This window comes from Fusarium subglutinans (assembly GCF_013396075.1).
Source record: "Fusarium subglutinans strain NRRL 66333 chromosome Unknown NRRL66333_c0000114, whole genome shotgun sequence".
Taxonomy (NCBI): Eukaryota; Fungi; Ascomycota; class Sordariomycetes; order Hypocreales; family Nectriaceae; genus Fusarium; species Fusarium subglutinans.
The window spans coordinates 1-15,367 of NW_023502177.1; the positions used below are offsets into that span (position 1 = coordinate 1).

Below are 15,367 nucleotides of genomic sequence, written 5' to 3' on the forward strand. Positions count from 1 at the left end.
TTATGCCTTTTTATTAACTAGCTAACTTTTTATATATTAATACTATAATTTTTAAGTTAATTTAAATATAAACTAAAATAGTTTTTTATTAATAATTAGGCCTTAGACTTTTAGCTTTTTAGGGTTAAAGGCTATAGGGTTTAAACCTACTACCTTTAGCTACCTAGTTAGCTTTCTGGTCAGGCCAGTAATGTCTAACCGTTACGCCATAAGCCCCCTGGCTAAGTGATATTGCGCTGAATATTATCCTTATAAATTGGAACCTGGTAGGCTTTAGCTTATTGATTCCTACTTGATGACGCTTTCGTCATTGCTTCATGTGACACCTTGTGGTTCTTTGTGTAGCTTTGATACTACTTCTCTCTTGATTACATAGTTGAAGAAGAATCCGATATAAATAATAGACGAGCCACAGCGCGACTCAAGTCAAGCCGTGAAAGAGAAAGAATAGGGAGAATATATCTACCAAATGCACACAAGTTCGAGTCAGTTTCGGTGCATACCAGTGTATGTTCTGCGCCTGCTAGTAAAGCCCAGCCAGCCTTGTTTAAGCTTGTACAGCCACACCTTTGCAAGCGTTCAGTATGATGGTATGAAGTTAATGTTTTTGGAGGAATGTGGCGCAGGGGCTAAGTTCTCTGCGGTGATATAAGCGCAGAAGCATTTATTCGTCAGAATCCAGACCTCATTTACTAACATAAGCGTAACGCCCTGTATTTCTAAGTTCTCTTTAGCACTCTAAGGCTTGTCAGCCGTTGCCAAACCCGATATCTAAGATATGCAGAGCAAATAGTCTCAGAGGCGTCAATTGTTGGTGAGCAGAATACGCTACCAAGGGCTATCTAGATAAATAAAGTCTATTCTGTCCTATTCATTCGCGTCTGTGCCGCAACAGCACTGATCTCGTTTGCAACAATACACTGGCAGACAAGATGAGATTGCAAAGTCTTTTTCCTCAGCTTCTTCCCTGGTTTCTTCTCGCAGAGGTAGCATTTGCACAGAATACTCTCCAACAGACATGCGCAGGCTTGAAGAACTTGTCAACTTGCAAGTTCGAGTTTTCTGTGCCTTATGGTGTCAACGTTACCACGAAGACAGTCCCTGATAAAAAGGTACGCGTCTCGACCATCTTAACAGCCAAGGGCTCCTAATTGTCTGGCTTAGTACGACGAATGCAAGTCCAAGGAGAAATACAAAAAGCCTTGTCCCACTCCTCAAAAACCGAAGCTCATGTGCGATGCATTGAGATGTGTTCCAGGTAGGGTTCCTCCCATGGCCTGTAGACATGCCCACTAATGCTGAGAAGGTTGGGTTGATACGACCAAGCAAGTCATCACAGGGTTGGAAGTTCTCACCAAGAAGGTCAACCTCTGCGATACTGTGCGAAAGATCTTGGGACAGCCCCAGGGCGACAACTTCATTCAGTCCTCCAATGCAATCTGCCAATGCTTCCCCCGTATTAGCAAATTGAGTGCAACATCAGGCTTCAAGTCGTTCGAGAAGGGGGTTTTATCGCCTGCAGATTTAAAGGATGTTGACCAAGTTGCCGGGGCCCAAAAAGTAAGCTCTCCCAATTTCAATACCTGGATATTTATTAATCTGTATTTGCTGGCAGTGCATGAATGAGTCGGGCTTCCAGACAGTTGATGACCGGGACAAAGTCAGAAAGACCCTCCAGTCCAAGGCAAAGCCCAAAGTGGTTATGATCGAGGGTCCCGAGGTATATTCAGTTCACATCACTTCTCAGTTATTCTATCGATCTAACAGACTTTCAGATCAACGAAGACAAATATTCTAAGCTTATGGCTATAATCAAATCCTGTAAGCCAGGGTCCTTTTGTACCGGGATGCAGATTCAAGAGACCATTCAAAGCCTTTTCAGCCCATATATGGCCGAGATCGCCCGGCAGTTCCGAGAGGCGCTCTTCATTCCGTGGGTTCCCTTTCTCCAAAACCTACTGCTTATCTCCAACGACTTTAATACGGCGACTCAAAATCTCGGGTCACCTTTCATCAGCTTCCGATCCAGGTATACATATGCGACCCAAATCGCTTGTGTTCAACTCGGCAGCTGTGACGGACCTGCAGTGTCCTCTTTTTTCAAACAAGGTAAGCTTAGCAGAGTTCAACACGCATTGACAGCAACTAACAACATCTTACAGTGGCCGATATAATCAACAACACTAAACTTATTTATGTTATGAGTGTCCCGGAAACATCGAAAAATCTACTTACAACATACGTTAAGGAGGCACAGGATGCTAACGAACTCGCTGAAGAACTTCCGGACGAGCAGGCAAGTGCTGATCTGTTCAGAGGAGGCGAAATTAAAACTGTTTAAGATCTTTTCAAGTTCGTACCCATCGTTGACCGCACATTCCTCCTACAAAGGAAGATAGGATGGATTGTTAACTTTTTCACGGACTACACGGCTGAAAATCGAGGTCTTATTACCTCAACATTCAACTCACTAGTAGCTGTGTTCGATTCAAGTTCCGATGCTATAGAGACAGAACTCAACATCAATGAACGTCCCGAAAACGACAACTTGCTGCAGCAGATAATTATGATGAAGAATATCATGAAAGGGGATATTTATGGACATCTCTATACTACGAAGACAGCTCTTGAGCGGTACGATGACTCAATCGCCAAGTCGTCATTTGGTCCTGGAAAGTCTGGCGTTGTCATGGAGCCGAGTGCCATTAGCTACCAGCGATGGACCAAGATTCCCAAGATGGCCATGCCTTGCTCGAAGCAAACCACCAAGACCTTCAATAAGTCGGGCTTCACTAAGACTTTTTCGTTCACGGAGTATTTCAAGTGTATGGTTGACAGTGCAACTGCATATTACCCCAAACTTCAGATCCCTTACCTTCGGTTGACCTTGTAGGTATTGGCAGCTCAGACAGGCCAAGCGTGGGGTTCCGAAGCAGCTGAAGGTTAACTATAAGCAGAACCCGCTCTAGGTATTCCGAGATTAATGTTCAAGTATCTGCTTCACAATGTATAAATACACTTTAACTTCAAAGAGTTTCTGGTATTATTATGAGACCTCATTTGCCACGCGGCTGGGTTCTCATTCAATAGATCAATGATGTAAGATTACCTCAACTGGCCAATTAAGAAGATCATCCCAAGGGGAACCCTTAACCTTTTCCACAATCGCAGTAATCAAGGTCTCCGCCCAGTTCTCAAAGAACCAATACTCCGTTTCGCCCCAGTACAGTAGAATATCATAGTACGCCAAAATGATAAGAGCCAACGGATGTCCCGACACAGCCAAGTCCAAGAAATCTCGCGGCACAGACATGGGCCATGAAAAGATCACCCTTAGCTCTGGCGGTGAAACCTTGTACAGGTTTGAGAACGCGTCATCGACGCAAGCAGTGATAGACGCGACGGCGGAAGTCAGGACGGTTCTGGACTGATCTTCCATCGAGTCTGATGCTATCCGCCGAGCAAGCTCGGGTAATCTGGCGTGGAGACCGCGAAGAAGGTAGCTATTCACGTGTGGATGCGGTGTCTCGCAGAAAAGCTCTCTGAGGGGACCATCCCGAAGAGCCGCGGCTCCGGGAGAATGAAGAACAGCCTCCATGCCGTTTACGAGGGAAAAGATCTCCATGAGACTCTGAACAGGTTGGGAGCATCCGTGGCTTCGAAAGTCGTCGCAGTTTGGAAATGCCGCGAATTTGTTGACCACTATAAACGTCGTGCTAGCGTATAAGGCGTGGCAGTTCGATGAAGTGACTGGTTCGGATAGCGCTTCTCTCAGTCCGCGTAGAGAAGCATTCTGGTGTTTTGATGCTTGCAGGAGGTAGGAATGTCTTTTTTCGGGATACAGGTGAGCGAGGTGATAGCCTGAGAAGGCCAATATTTGTCGCAGAAACCAGGGATATCCTAAAGCGACTTGGGGTACTGATTGCTGAAATGTCGGGATGGTTCTCTCGTTGAAGACCATGGTTTTGTACGTGACGGTGGTGTAGTGAAGCATGAGCTCGGCAGTGGAGACCCAACAGTCAGGTTCATCGAGAGGGCTAGAGAATAAAGAGCCGGATAATAGAGATGCTGGGCTGCCAGCTGGGAGGCTGTGGCTGGGTGTTTGGAGAGAGCGATTGGTCAGAGGTTTTTGTTCTTGGTAATCATCTGACTTGACGAGCTCCAAGCTACATCGGACTCTGTGCCTGACACATGCAGAACAAGGGACCTCTTCGTCACACTACTACTCGGTTAGACAGGTGTCACTAGTCATGAGTCGCGACTCTAATCCCATACCTTGACTCGCCGCTTCTTGCAGCGTATGCAGCCATTTCGGGACTTTTTGTACCCCACGCGAGTGGATTTGGCCTGATCCGTCTCCCCATCCATTGAGAAGGGGATCTTGAATGCACAAGACAGTAAAGGAACAGTGGAAGGTTGATTCTGGAAGAAGTGGGATCTCGCACTCGTTCCGAGTAGAATTTGGGGAAATTCAGTGGTTCTGGTGAATGGGGAGTTTGGTTTGATTGCCAGAGGAAATCGGATGGTTTGTCTGCCCGATCCCGAGCTGGTGACGAATCCGAACGCGAAGCCGAGGTAAGACTGTCCAATGGAAGTTCATAAACCTAAACAATTATGGGGGGTTGAATGCTGACAGGGAGCAGGATTATTGGTAATTTATTGTTTCTATTTTAACTTCACACGCGACAATACAATATTCTTCATGTGAAGCACTCATATATTCACAACTGCCTTAACTTCTATATACACAAGAAATATGTTCACTGAATTTCATCCATTCTCACCAACTCACATCGCCTAGTACAGTGATCGTCGTCGAAAGTCCATGGGAACACGAGCAGCGCGACGGCGACGAAGACCTCGCTTGCACTTGGACCCAGGAGTAGGAACGGGCGTGGGAGCAGAGCTGATGGGCTCCGGGACAGTAGAGTTGCTACCGCCGACCTTGAGAGCGGCAATCTTCTCGGCTGCGTGCTCGGCGGCGACCATGATAATGGCCTGAGTGTTGCCGGTGGGAAGATCAGGGTGCATCGAGGCGTCGACGACGAAGAGGTTGTCGGTGCCGTAGACCTTGGTGTTGAGATCGACGACAGCGCTACCGTTGGCCTTGCGACCGTCGTCAACACCCATCTTGGCGCTGCCCATCCAGTGGTCGCCGCTAATCATCTTGGTAGCCAGGATGTCATCCACGGTAGCGCCGGGGGTGATGTAGGAGAGGGTAGAGTTGCTGCCGCTGGTGAGGTCAAGCCAGTACTGAACAAAGTCAGCCATGGCCTTGCGATCCTCCTGGTCAATCAACCAGGGCTTGGTGTTGAGGACGGTGTTTCCACCAGCGGTGATACCAAGCTCGCCGACAGTGCTGGTACCGTGGGTCAGGAACGTGCGGACAGTGATGATACCGTCGGCCATGGCACTAGCGGTTCCCTGAAGGTATCGAACGCGACCATCAGCGCCCTTGGCAGATGTCCAGAGGTGCATGCGCTGAGCAGCCTGGGTAATGGGACCAGAGCCCTGGTAGTAAAGCTCCAAGTCAGACTTGACGGGTTCGGTAGCGATGTTGTTGAACTTGTAAGCGGTAAAGTTACTCTTGGTCTTGAACTGAAGCATGACCTGAGCGTGGTCCTGCAGATGGTGTCCAACAGGGAGGTCAATGAAGTCAGAAGCAGCAGGGAGTGTCACACCGGTCTTGGAAGCACCCTGCTTGACGATAGCGAGAGCGTCAGACTTGCCGATACCAGCGTTCCAGAGAAGACGAGGAGTCGACATGGCACCAGCGGCGAGGACGACCTTACCGCCAGCCTTGACATTGATAATCTGCTTGCTGCCGTTGGCGGCTTGGGTAAGAACACCAGTGATCTTGCTGCCGGATCGAATGGGCTGGATAACCTTCGTCTCGAGCTTGAGAGTAAAGTTGGGAAGGTTCTTGGCGAAGGGCATGTAAGTGCGAGCAGGACCAGCACGCATGTTGTTCTTGATAGACCACGAAGGACGAGAGTACACAAGGTGCTTCTCGTTAGGCTCCTCAATAGAGTCAACCTCCTTCCAGCCCTTGGCGCTCAAGTATCCAGACAGGATAGTGTAGGTCCGATCATCGTAGTACTTTCCATCGTCAGAGGGTTCAGTAGTACCAGGGTTACGCTCGTAAAGACGACCAGCGGCCTTGGAGAGGTCAGACCAGCTCCAACCCTTGGGCCAGCGCTGGAAATCGCGCTCAGGGGGGTGGATGAAGTTAAGACCGTTGATGGAGCTGGATCCGCCGAGGAGACAGCCAGCGGTGGAGGCGGTGTCGCTGCAGAACTTGGTGCCAGACATACTGGTCATGCTGCTGCCGAGAGCGGGGATGTCGTAGGGAGTGAGGGTGTTGTTCCATGGGAGGGCCTGGGCAGCGTTGCCGAGAGCGACGGTGTTGGCGGGGCCGCGCTCGATGAGGAGAACACTGGCGCCAGACTCGGCGAGACGCTCGGCTGAGATGATACCAGCGGGACCACCGCCGACGACGATGACATCGTATGTAACGTTGGAAGTGGTGGGGGGCAGAGTGGTAGAGTTTCCAGGAACGCCGGGTGTGCCTGTTCCAGGAGCAGGGGTAGTCTCCTTCGCCATAGCAGCCCAGGTAGCGTACTTGGCAGAAGCAGCATTCTTGATATCAAGACCGAACTGTCCGAAACCAGCACCGTGGTAGTTCAGAGCGCTCTCGGGATCAGAGGGGGTGTCGACATCAATAGATGACCACGCATATCCGACGACAGGAGACTCGCCAGTTAACGAAGTAGTCTCCTTAACAACACATCCCTCACAGAGGAAAGTATACGACACATGAGTGCTGTTGATGAAAGTACCATCAGGAATAGGCGTAGCCTTGACGGTAGAGTTGGTGTAAACATCCGGGTTAGCGTACGAGTTCGCCATCCGAAAGCTCGTAACAATATCATCACCATTCGGCCACGCAACAAAGAGCATACCACCAACCATACCGCCTCTGAACGAAATACCACCCCAACCCTCCTTCTCACGAGGAAACACCATGTGCGCGATGAGATCCTTGCCCAGAGTTTCAGGGACAGCGATACCAAGACTGTAGCCATCGTCGACGAAGCGCTGGAACTCAATGCCCGTCTTGGGATCGGTGTAGGCGGAGGATCGAAGACCTTGGGCGGAGGCAAGACCCAGAAGGCCTGCCATGCTGTAGAGTGAGAAGCGCATGGTGGATAATGAAAGAATGTGTTTGAAGATTCAAGAGAGTGAAGATAGACCACCAGGGCCTAGTTGAAAGAATGGAATGTACCGCGAGCGGTAGAGAAGAAGAAACACCGTGCTGGCGGTGGGGAAGAAAGAAAGGCAGCGACAAAGAGCGTAGCTTGAACAGAAGCATTTGACAGCAAACATCGACATCCTATATATCTCTTTACACGCGATGATCAGCGGGTCTGATGCAATACGCCTTAATGTCCGATAAACATGACCAACCGGGAAAATCCCCTCCAAAGCAAGGAACCTCTACAAGGGTGCCGTCACCTCAGACCGTTTGTGTTACAAAACCTGCGAGTGAAGTTGTTCATCAGCATTTGTTCCTTCAGTGGATCTAGAATTGATCCCTGCAAAAGGAAGCGCCTAACGGAAAATGATGGTGGTGTTTCAAATATCGAGGCTGCTATTGGCGGGGTATTTAATCTTTTTTTGCGAAAAGTGCTCGTTTCGTTTCATGGAGGTTTATTAAGGGGTGAGGCTCTTTTATGCTTGTGATGGATTGAAATGGTAGGGATTTTACTGGATGGGATTGGTGAGCGTGTTTGGGATTGATTGTGATGGAAGCGAGTTGATAAACCAGTTTTCGGGTCTTGCCAGCTATTGGTGTACCAGAACAACGGCACCTTTTTATATTTAGCATTTTATCTAAAGGAAAATTTCATCATGCAAATCTCGACTTTATCTCTTTCAAATGACCTCTTATGGTAAATGCTGTCTTCTATAGCGTGCAACCATTTGAAGGATGACTACTGTGTCCCCATGGTGTCTCCATTGCCATTAGCTACGTGGGTCGAGAGTAGACGAAAACAAGCTTTCTGGTCCGCAAGCTATCTCCTGATCATGACGGCCCCGTTGATAGCGAGCTCGGACAAATCTGATGGTACAGTGGGCTGCTCGCGGTACCTGAAACCGTTGTCGATCGTTGCCTTCTTATCACTTATCGCCGGTATGGTGATGATAAGAAAGATATGGCATGGTTGTCATAATTGCTTATCGATAACGGACCTCTTAAGAAACGAGAACGACTCTAGGGTTGGCTTGTTTAGATGATGCAATTTTGCAACGGAAGCTTGCGTTTTCTCTACAGATTGATTATTGCTTCTGTTTACGTGATATGCGTTGAAGAGTTTATTTTACACGTTATTTGTTAAATAGAGCTCGAGATTCCTCGAATTCCTTCGTTGTTCACTAGGCCACCAGAAAACTGCGAACTGCATTGATTTACAATTTCTACAATTTCCATGAATCGGTGACCAAAAATCTTATGATCCTGTGAGGTCTCATATCTACCAAGGCCCATCTGAATCTAGCAACAATAAAATGGATGCTGAGGCAAAGAAACTAAGCCATCGCCATTCAATAGAACCCCCTTCTGTCCGGCACATCTCACCGCATTACTAAAAAGATGATGGTGAAGCGTTTTGCATTTCCAATGACACTTTCCTTTAGAAAACCGCAAACTCAAGAGCCGAGGTCCCAATTAGCATCGAACTGTCACCTTCCAAGCTTAAATCTCCCCCAATGTCTTTTCGTCGAAATGGGAAATGATATGCCACTATCCCCGCGTTCGGTCCCCATTCCCCCGAGACAACTCCCGTACCTCAACGAATGATTATAAACTTCGACACTAGCAATCGCTGAAACAATGCCGAGATCACCGAGTGCACCGCGTCAAACCCAAACAAAATGACATCTTTTTTAACAGCGGGACTTTATCCATCAATCGGCTGCATCACAAGTGCCGGCCCAATCCTGGCCTCGGTCTGGGGTCGATATGTTTTCTGAATGGTGGGAAAAGGCTTCATATCCCTGTTTCATCAGGCTTGGCACAGACGGAGAGCCCGCCTGAATAGGTAAACGCGGAGTCTAGATCGCGAACCTTGTTTTGTAAAACGAATGATCACCTGGATTGTTAGTTTGGGGGTTTAATTGAGTGATACCATGGCTTGGAGTAGATATATACGGCTCTGGGCGACGTCTTGGGTTTTATTACACTCTCAGTGGTTTTTTATCTGAAACTCAAGTCATCATGAAGCTGTCTCTTTCACTTGCAGCGCTCGCCGCTGGAGCTTTCCAGGTCGTGTCTGGCCAGACAGTGTACTTTGCTGGTAAGTCGAGCGAATTATTGGTGATATGGGATAGACGCTGATTAGATGAAAAGGCGACTCCACCATGGCAAAGAATGGAGCCAACGACGGTGTAACCGACGGCTGGGGTAACTACATCGGCAAATATCTCAAGGTCACAGCCGTAAACAAAGCCATCGGCGGCCGTTCAGCCCGATCCTACACCAACGAGGGCCGCTTCACCGAGATCGTGAACCTCGTCAAGCCAGGCGACATCGTCGTCATTGAATTCGGCCACAACGACGGCGGCTCTCCCGAAAGCAACGATAACAACCGCTCCGACTGTCCCGGCGCCGGCACAGAAGTCTGCATCTCCGACAAGACGGGCGAGAAAGTATACACCTTTGTGTTCTACGTCTCGCAAGCCGCCAAGGCCCTCGTCGCCAAGGGCGCTACTGTGATTCTCAGCTCTCAGACGCCCAACAACCAATGGGAGACTGGAACGTTTCAGCCTGCTGCTCCTCGCTTCGTGGGATATGTTCCCACTGCTGCTAAGGCTCTGAACAGTCCTAGCGTTACTTATGTTGATCACTTTGCTGCTGTTACGAAGATGTATCAGAAGCTGGGTAATACAAAGGTGAACTCTTTGTATCCCAAGGATCATACGCATACTAGTCCTGAGGCTGCAGATCTCATTGCGAAGGCGTTTGTCCAGGCCATTGACGAGGAGATGAATGGAAAGACTAGCCTGAAGCCGTATATCAAGACTCCTGTTACCAAGGTGTACTAAGAACAGTCTGGCCGAGTGTCTGAAGTTGGATGACATGGGAATTGTGTATAACTTCTTTGTATATAGTGGTTGATCATGATACATACAGATAGCGCATGAGACATTTGTTCATGGTAATTTCAGTAACTCTGTGAAATACCTCTATCATCTGTGTATTATTGTAAGGGACGTAGTAATCCTGCTGATCTCGATGCTTGCAAACTAAACCTTCGTCATATTCCTCAGTTCCGGACAACAACAGCCTCCTTAACGAAGGATCCCTCAACCGCTACTTTGACCAAGAATCTCGCCACGCTATTCGGCGTGACACTATCAGCCATGCCCATTCCTTCACCTGCACTACCAAGAGTCTCAACCTCCTTGTCAGCCTCCTTCCCAAACTCCAATCTCACAGATCTCACAAGAGTCCAGTCCATGTCCGTCAATCGAATCTCTTTATCCAACATATTGTGGTCCTCCAGAGCATACTTGATATTCGTCCATCCCATGAACGCTCTACTCACCCACGGAAGCTTTGCCCACGAGTCTCCAACACCTGCAGTTGACATGACGACGATGCGCTTGATACCAGCTTCTTTCAGAACCTCACATGCATTGGCGCATGAGTCTGCGAGAAAGCGAGGTGGCGAAACTTGGGCTGCGAAGGGACTGTCTGATTTGCGGACTGTGTTGAGAGTGATGACTGCTGCAGATGGTACCAAGCCTGGAGCAGCTGTAAGAGAACGGCAGATGTCGTCTTTGGAGAGGGGAGAGCCGGTGACGACAGTGATACCAGGCTGAGAAGCGACTTTGCTGGCGTCGCGCACAAGAGCGACGGCGGTGTGATGCTGGGAAAGAAGTTCGGAGACGACGTATTTGCCGGTTCGGCCTGTTGCGCCTAGGAGGAGGAAGTGCATGGTGGGAAACGGGGGAGTTGTTTATTGCAGGGGTTATTTATCGTTGGAGCTGTTTAGGGGGCTGTTTATCATAGGGCTGCTTATCGCAGGAGTTGTTTGTTGGGGGAGCTGTTTATTATAGGGGCTCTTTATTGTAGGAGCGGTTTATTATAGGTTTGTTTATCGCGGGCGTGGTTTATGATAGGGGCTATTTATCGCAAGAGTTGTTTATTAGAGGGGCTGTTTATTGCAGGAGCTGTCTGTCGGAGGAGGCTTATGCTGGCTGTATTGGCGATAATTTGAGAAGAATAGTTTCAATGGATTTTCAAAGACAAGTGGAAGAAGACTGCGATGAGAGAAATATTCATAGTTCAATGACTTGTTTATATACCTGAATATGCAGTTGGACTGAACAGCACAGCCAGCCTCTCATTGGCCAGTTCGGTCAGCATGCTTTTCTGGGATGAGGCGCATCTTACGACTCGCGTCTCGGGCTTACAAATTCGTGACGGACTTAGCAACAGAATATCGCGAATATTGATGACTCACTTATCTATTGAGATTGCTTTGCTAAGCTACCATCAATTCCCCTTCGCATATCATAGTCCTTGAGCCGTTCGTTGACGAGATTCGCTAAGCCTTGGAGTTGCTTGCTTTCTTCACTGAGCTTAGCATCAAGATCTGATGAAGTTTCCAGAGTCCCAAGAAGAATCATTCTCAGTATTAAATACAAGATGCGCAAGAAGGTGTCAGAAATAGACTCGGTCTCTCCTGGTTGCGTCTCCTTCTGGAGAGTTTGAAGAGCACCGAGCCATGAGTCCAAGCCATCAAGCAAGCCTCGTCTTTCGGAAAGGAGGGATTGAGCTTGCTCCAAGGCTTGGATCCTTGTAACCTTTTCAAGAAGTGCAATAGTTGACGTCACGACCTTCGTGAGTTCCGCCCGCATGTTTGGCGCCAGCTTTCGATTATTCGTCTCAACAGGAGGTGTCATTATGCTGGAAGATCCTGGGGGCTGTTGTTCCGTGAACTTGCAAGGCGCAGCGAATAGCTTTATAATAAAGATATCCAAGGAAGGCAGACCGCTGTGACGTGCTGGCATTAGACCATTGGCGGTCAAGTACGGCCTTGCGCGGTACTCGTGGAGGATGCTGAGTCCGCGAATGATGTGCAGTCCCATGGCTGCAAAGTTCCCGCGGACTTGCTCAACGCTGATCAAGACTTGGCAACAAAGCAGTGCGGACTTTAAGCTATCGGGGCTGGGGTATGAGAGGTTCGAAGCAAGACTCGTTAAAGCTTTGCTGTACTGTTGAAGGCCGAAGTTGTAACTCAGTCTCTGCTGTTCGTCGGTCTCGAATGTATCTCCTTCTTTCTTCGACTCGAGATTTTCGCGAAGAGCCCTGAGAGACAGTAGAGCATGGCATATTGAATCGTTAGTCAAGCTAGCTTGAAGAACCTGCTCTGCTTCCTCACTACAGCTGAGCTCGACGTCGAATATTGTTTTGGTGGAGAAGTATCGATTGAGGTCGTTAGTGCTCAATGGAGGTTCTCCTTCAGCGCAATCATGCCTTGAAGCTGCAGCATCTAGTTTGACGATCTGTTGCGACGTGCTGGAGAAAGCCCTGAAGACAGACTCGTACCCATCGCATTTGCGCCCGGTCTTGACACACTTCTCACAGAAGGGCTTGCCCTCGTCGCACTTGATCTTCCTGATTCTATTCACGGTAAGTATGAACCTTGCAAGGATGAGATGGTGGTGGAGTCTTGACTGACCGGCAGGTTGCGCAGCCCGTCTTTACTTTGGTTCGGCCTCGGGACGCGGGTTTTGGAGCGGGCATGATAAAAATTGTGATGTAGTTGGAGATATGGAATGTTATGAAAGAGGAAGAATGCCGAACGGACGAATGAACAGCTAAAGATGACTTGTTCGAAGGATCGAGGCGCTTGGCGCTAAAGAGCCGCGCATGGTAAGGCTGGAGGATCAGCACTAACTGCATTGGGAAGCAACAGCGAACAAGCCAATCGCTGTCGAGTAACTACGAAACGACATCGACTTCACATCATCATCCCTGAAGTTCAGATATCGATTCCTGAAAAGCTTTTTAGGGAAAGCAAAAGCCAGTCAAATAATAGTCAAAAAGTCTTGTTGCAGCCTTTTCAAGGCCTGAAATATAATTACTACGGCTCTATCTCAAGCTGTTCGCCATAAGGTTGGTGCTGTAGAGCCGTCATGCTGAGGATATTGCAAGGTAACTCCCCATTGCACATCACCGAGAAATAACGAGGACTCATAGCCCTTGCGTTTGAACACTATTCGTCTCGGTGAGGCAGATTAGCTAAGACAGACAACGTGTTTCGGGACTCTAGCTCTCCTTCACAGTGAGCTAGCTCCCTCATGAGGCTTTACTGATATCTCGAAGCAGCACCTTGAGTTGGAGTTGTGAGAATATGGATGCCTGACATTAAAGTCTGGGACGATGCAAGTGCGAGTAAGGACTTGGTACTAGCACCGGTATCTTGGAAAGCTATTAAGCCAATTCTGAAAGATGTCAGAGAGTTGTCTGAAGCTTTCGGTGATATCGTATGCATCGCAGTAACACACAATCTTGCCTACAGCTGGTACAAGCAATGAAGTGCAGGATACATCTAACAAGAGATTAATAGAGCCTAACAGGTTCAGAGGGATCATACAGATTGAGCAACAATATGCATTCCCTCTGCTCCGCCGTGAGCTTCGCAACGGTCGCCTAGCCACTCGACCATACGCGTCAAATCTATCATGAAAGAACGAGGGAAAAGTAGCAGTGTTTGTAAAGGCATTAAATGGTCGTTGCAGTAAGCATAATTCTTGTTTGGTCGGCCGAGCAGCGAAACCTTCTCTTCATTCTCGGCACTGACTCGCTAACAGCTCCTGTCTCGAACAGCGAGAACAATTTGGCTTTAGTGCCTGGGCTATTGAGTCCACGCTCCCTGCATGATGTGGCCACCTCAATTTGATCAATGGTAACAGGTCTCTGGATGAAACCCATGCAAATAGCATAGTGGGCAGTTACATGGATCGTGATGCCAGAGAGATACGAAGCATTCCAGTTTATTGCATCAACTTCCTCCGTATCAACTCTTTTGAGGTCCCTGAGCGGTGTAAGTCCCATGAAACTTTGGACAGGCGTCCCGTAAAGAATGGAACAATAGATGTCACTTATTACACAACAGCGCCTTTACCATCGATGCGTAGGATGGTTGTCGCCGCCTTCTTCAAAGTCCAACGGGAGCCGGAGACCCAATCCTTTTGCACGTGGCTATTAATTATATCAGAAGTCTTGCCGTCTAAAAGAATCTCGTCAATTGTCCTGACTGTGTATGTTGGCATAGGTCAACTTAGGTTTGATACACCATGATGAGGTACCAGAAGGCTAACGAGCCTGTTCAAGAGGCTTTTATCTGCTAATAGCTTTTTATGCATTTCAAGGGAGAGAAATTCGACTTGCAATACATGACGAGCAGTGAATTCGGGAGGCTTTGCTTCATAATCATGGTCGAAATCCTGCAAATGGTGAAGACTGCCTTGACATTGGCCACCCATTTCAGAGGGCTATCCTTATCACTAAGATTTATTTGGGCTACAGCTTCGAGAACTATATTTTCTCGAAGTAGCCATGAAACGAAAGATGTACATATCGTTTTAACAATGCTTATGTTCATGGTGTCTCGTAGAAGCCCCAGGTCTAGGTTATCCGCCCGAGGCAATGTGCCGACCAAAAGCCCCGGAAGCCATGACTAAGACGAGCCACGAAGGGGAAGGCAGCGAAAACGTGATCAGTAACCAATTAAACAAATAAATAAAAAATAAATGAACAAATAGACAGCCTAATTGATGATCAAAGCCATCTGTAAAGACGATGATACACATGTTTACCGTCTTGGCCATGGAACATTGCCAAAGCGGCACTCCATGTCATACCAGAGCCTTATAGCGAGGTTGAGAGTGATGTATAGCGGACTATGAGTCGCCCGGCCTCGAGTATCCCCCTGTAAACCAGTCTCGCGCGCCTCGGAGGCCCTGTAATGTTCGAGTCAGCCCCGAAGAATTAGTGGACAATTCAGTACCAACGTGCTGATGATGGCTCCGGGCTAACTGAACCTAATGAAGCCGGGAATGACCGTTACGTGCCATGTCAATCGCTCCGCCTCCATTTCTTGGATGACCTGGAGAGTGCTACTGGTATTGTGCAGGTTATTCTCTTTGTTGGTTATAGACTATGAGTGTGAAAGGGATCGCATTGCGTGTTGGTATCCAGATTGTTGCGGATGTTCAGAGCCGTTCAGTTGAGCGCATCGCAGTGAACAGCTCCTAACGCGCGCACATCAAAGCTTCACCAGCTGTGAGCCCC

General features: G+C 48.4%; 6 protein-coding genes across 6 annotated transcripts; 2 read left to right on the forward strand and 4 right to left on the reverse strand.

Annotated features, from left to right (window-relative positions):
* Positions 1-932: 932 nt before the first annotated feature.
* On the forward strand, positions 933-2,893 carry FSUBG_8347 (uncharacterized protein; the record flags this gene model as incomplete). Its single annotated transcript, XM_036686746.1, has 7 exons — positions 933-1,112; positions 1,165-1,258; positions 1,307-1,560; positions 1,616-1,720; positions 1,776-2,109; positions 2,163-2,300; positions 2,343-2,893. The coding sequence occupies 7 exons, from the start codon at positions 933-935 to the stop codon at positions 2,891-2,893; spliced, it is 1,656 nt and encodes a 551-aa protein (XP_036536094.1).
* Positions 2,894-3,091: 198 nt separating this feature from the next.
* FSUBG_8348 (transcription factor) lies at positions 3,092-4,310 on the reverse strand (the record flags this gene model as incomplete). Its single annotated transcript, XM_036686747.1, has 2 exons — positions 3,092-4,037; positions 4,276-4,310. The coding sequence occupies 2 exons, from the start codon at positions 4,308-4,310 to the stop codon at positions 3,092-3,094; spliced, it is 981 nt and encodes a 326-aa protein (XP_036536095.1).
* Positions 4,311-4,797: 487 nt separating this feature from the next.
* Positions 4,798-7,203, reverse strand: FSUBG_8349 (cellobiose dehydrogenase; the record flags this gene model as incomplete). The annotated part of the gene is made up of 1 exon (XM_036686748.1): positions 4,798-7,203. The coding sequence occupies one exon, from the start codon at positions 7,201-7,203 to the stop codon at positions 4,798-4,800; it is 2,406 nt and encodes an 801-aa protein (XP_036536096.1).
* Positions 7,204-9,277: 2,074 nt separating this feature from the next.
* On the forward strand, positions 9,278-10,104 carry FSUBG_8350 (rhamnogalacturonan acetylesterase precursor; the record flags this gene model as incomplete). The annotated part of the gene is made up of 2 exons (XM_036686750.1): positions 9,278-9,356; positions 9,410-10,104. 2 exons carry the CDS (start codon positions 9,278-9,280, stop codon positions 10,102-10,104), a joined length of 774 nt encoding a protein of 257 aa, XP_036536097.1.
* Positions 10,105-10,325: 221 nt separating this feature from the next.
* On the reverse strand, positions 10,326-11,000 carry FSUBG_8351 (NAD-dependent epimerase dehydratase; the record flags this gene model as incomplete). The annotated part of the gene is made up of 1 exon (XM_036686751.1): positions 10,326-11,000. One exon carries the CDS (start codon positions 10,998-11,000, stop codon positions 10,326-10,328), a length of 675 nt encoding a protein of 224 aa, XP_036536098.1.
* A 532-nt stretch (positions 11,001-11,532) lies between these two features.
* FSUBG_8352 (transcriptional regulatory moc3) lies at positions 11,533-12,814 on the reverse strand (the record flags this gene model as incomplete). The annotated part of the gene is made up of 2 exons (XM_036686752.1): positions 11,533-12,691; positions 12,750-12,814. 2 exons carry the CDS (start codon positions 12,812-12,814, stop codon positions 11,533-11,535), a joined length of 1,224 nt encoding a protein of 407 aa, XP_036536099.1.
* Positions 12,815-15,367: the final 2,553 nt, after the last annotated feature.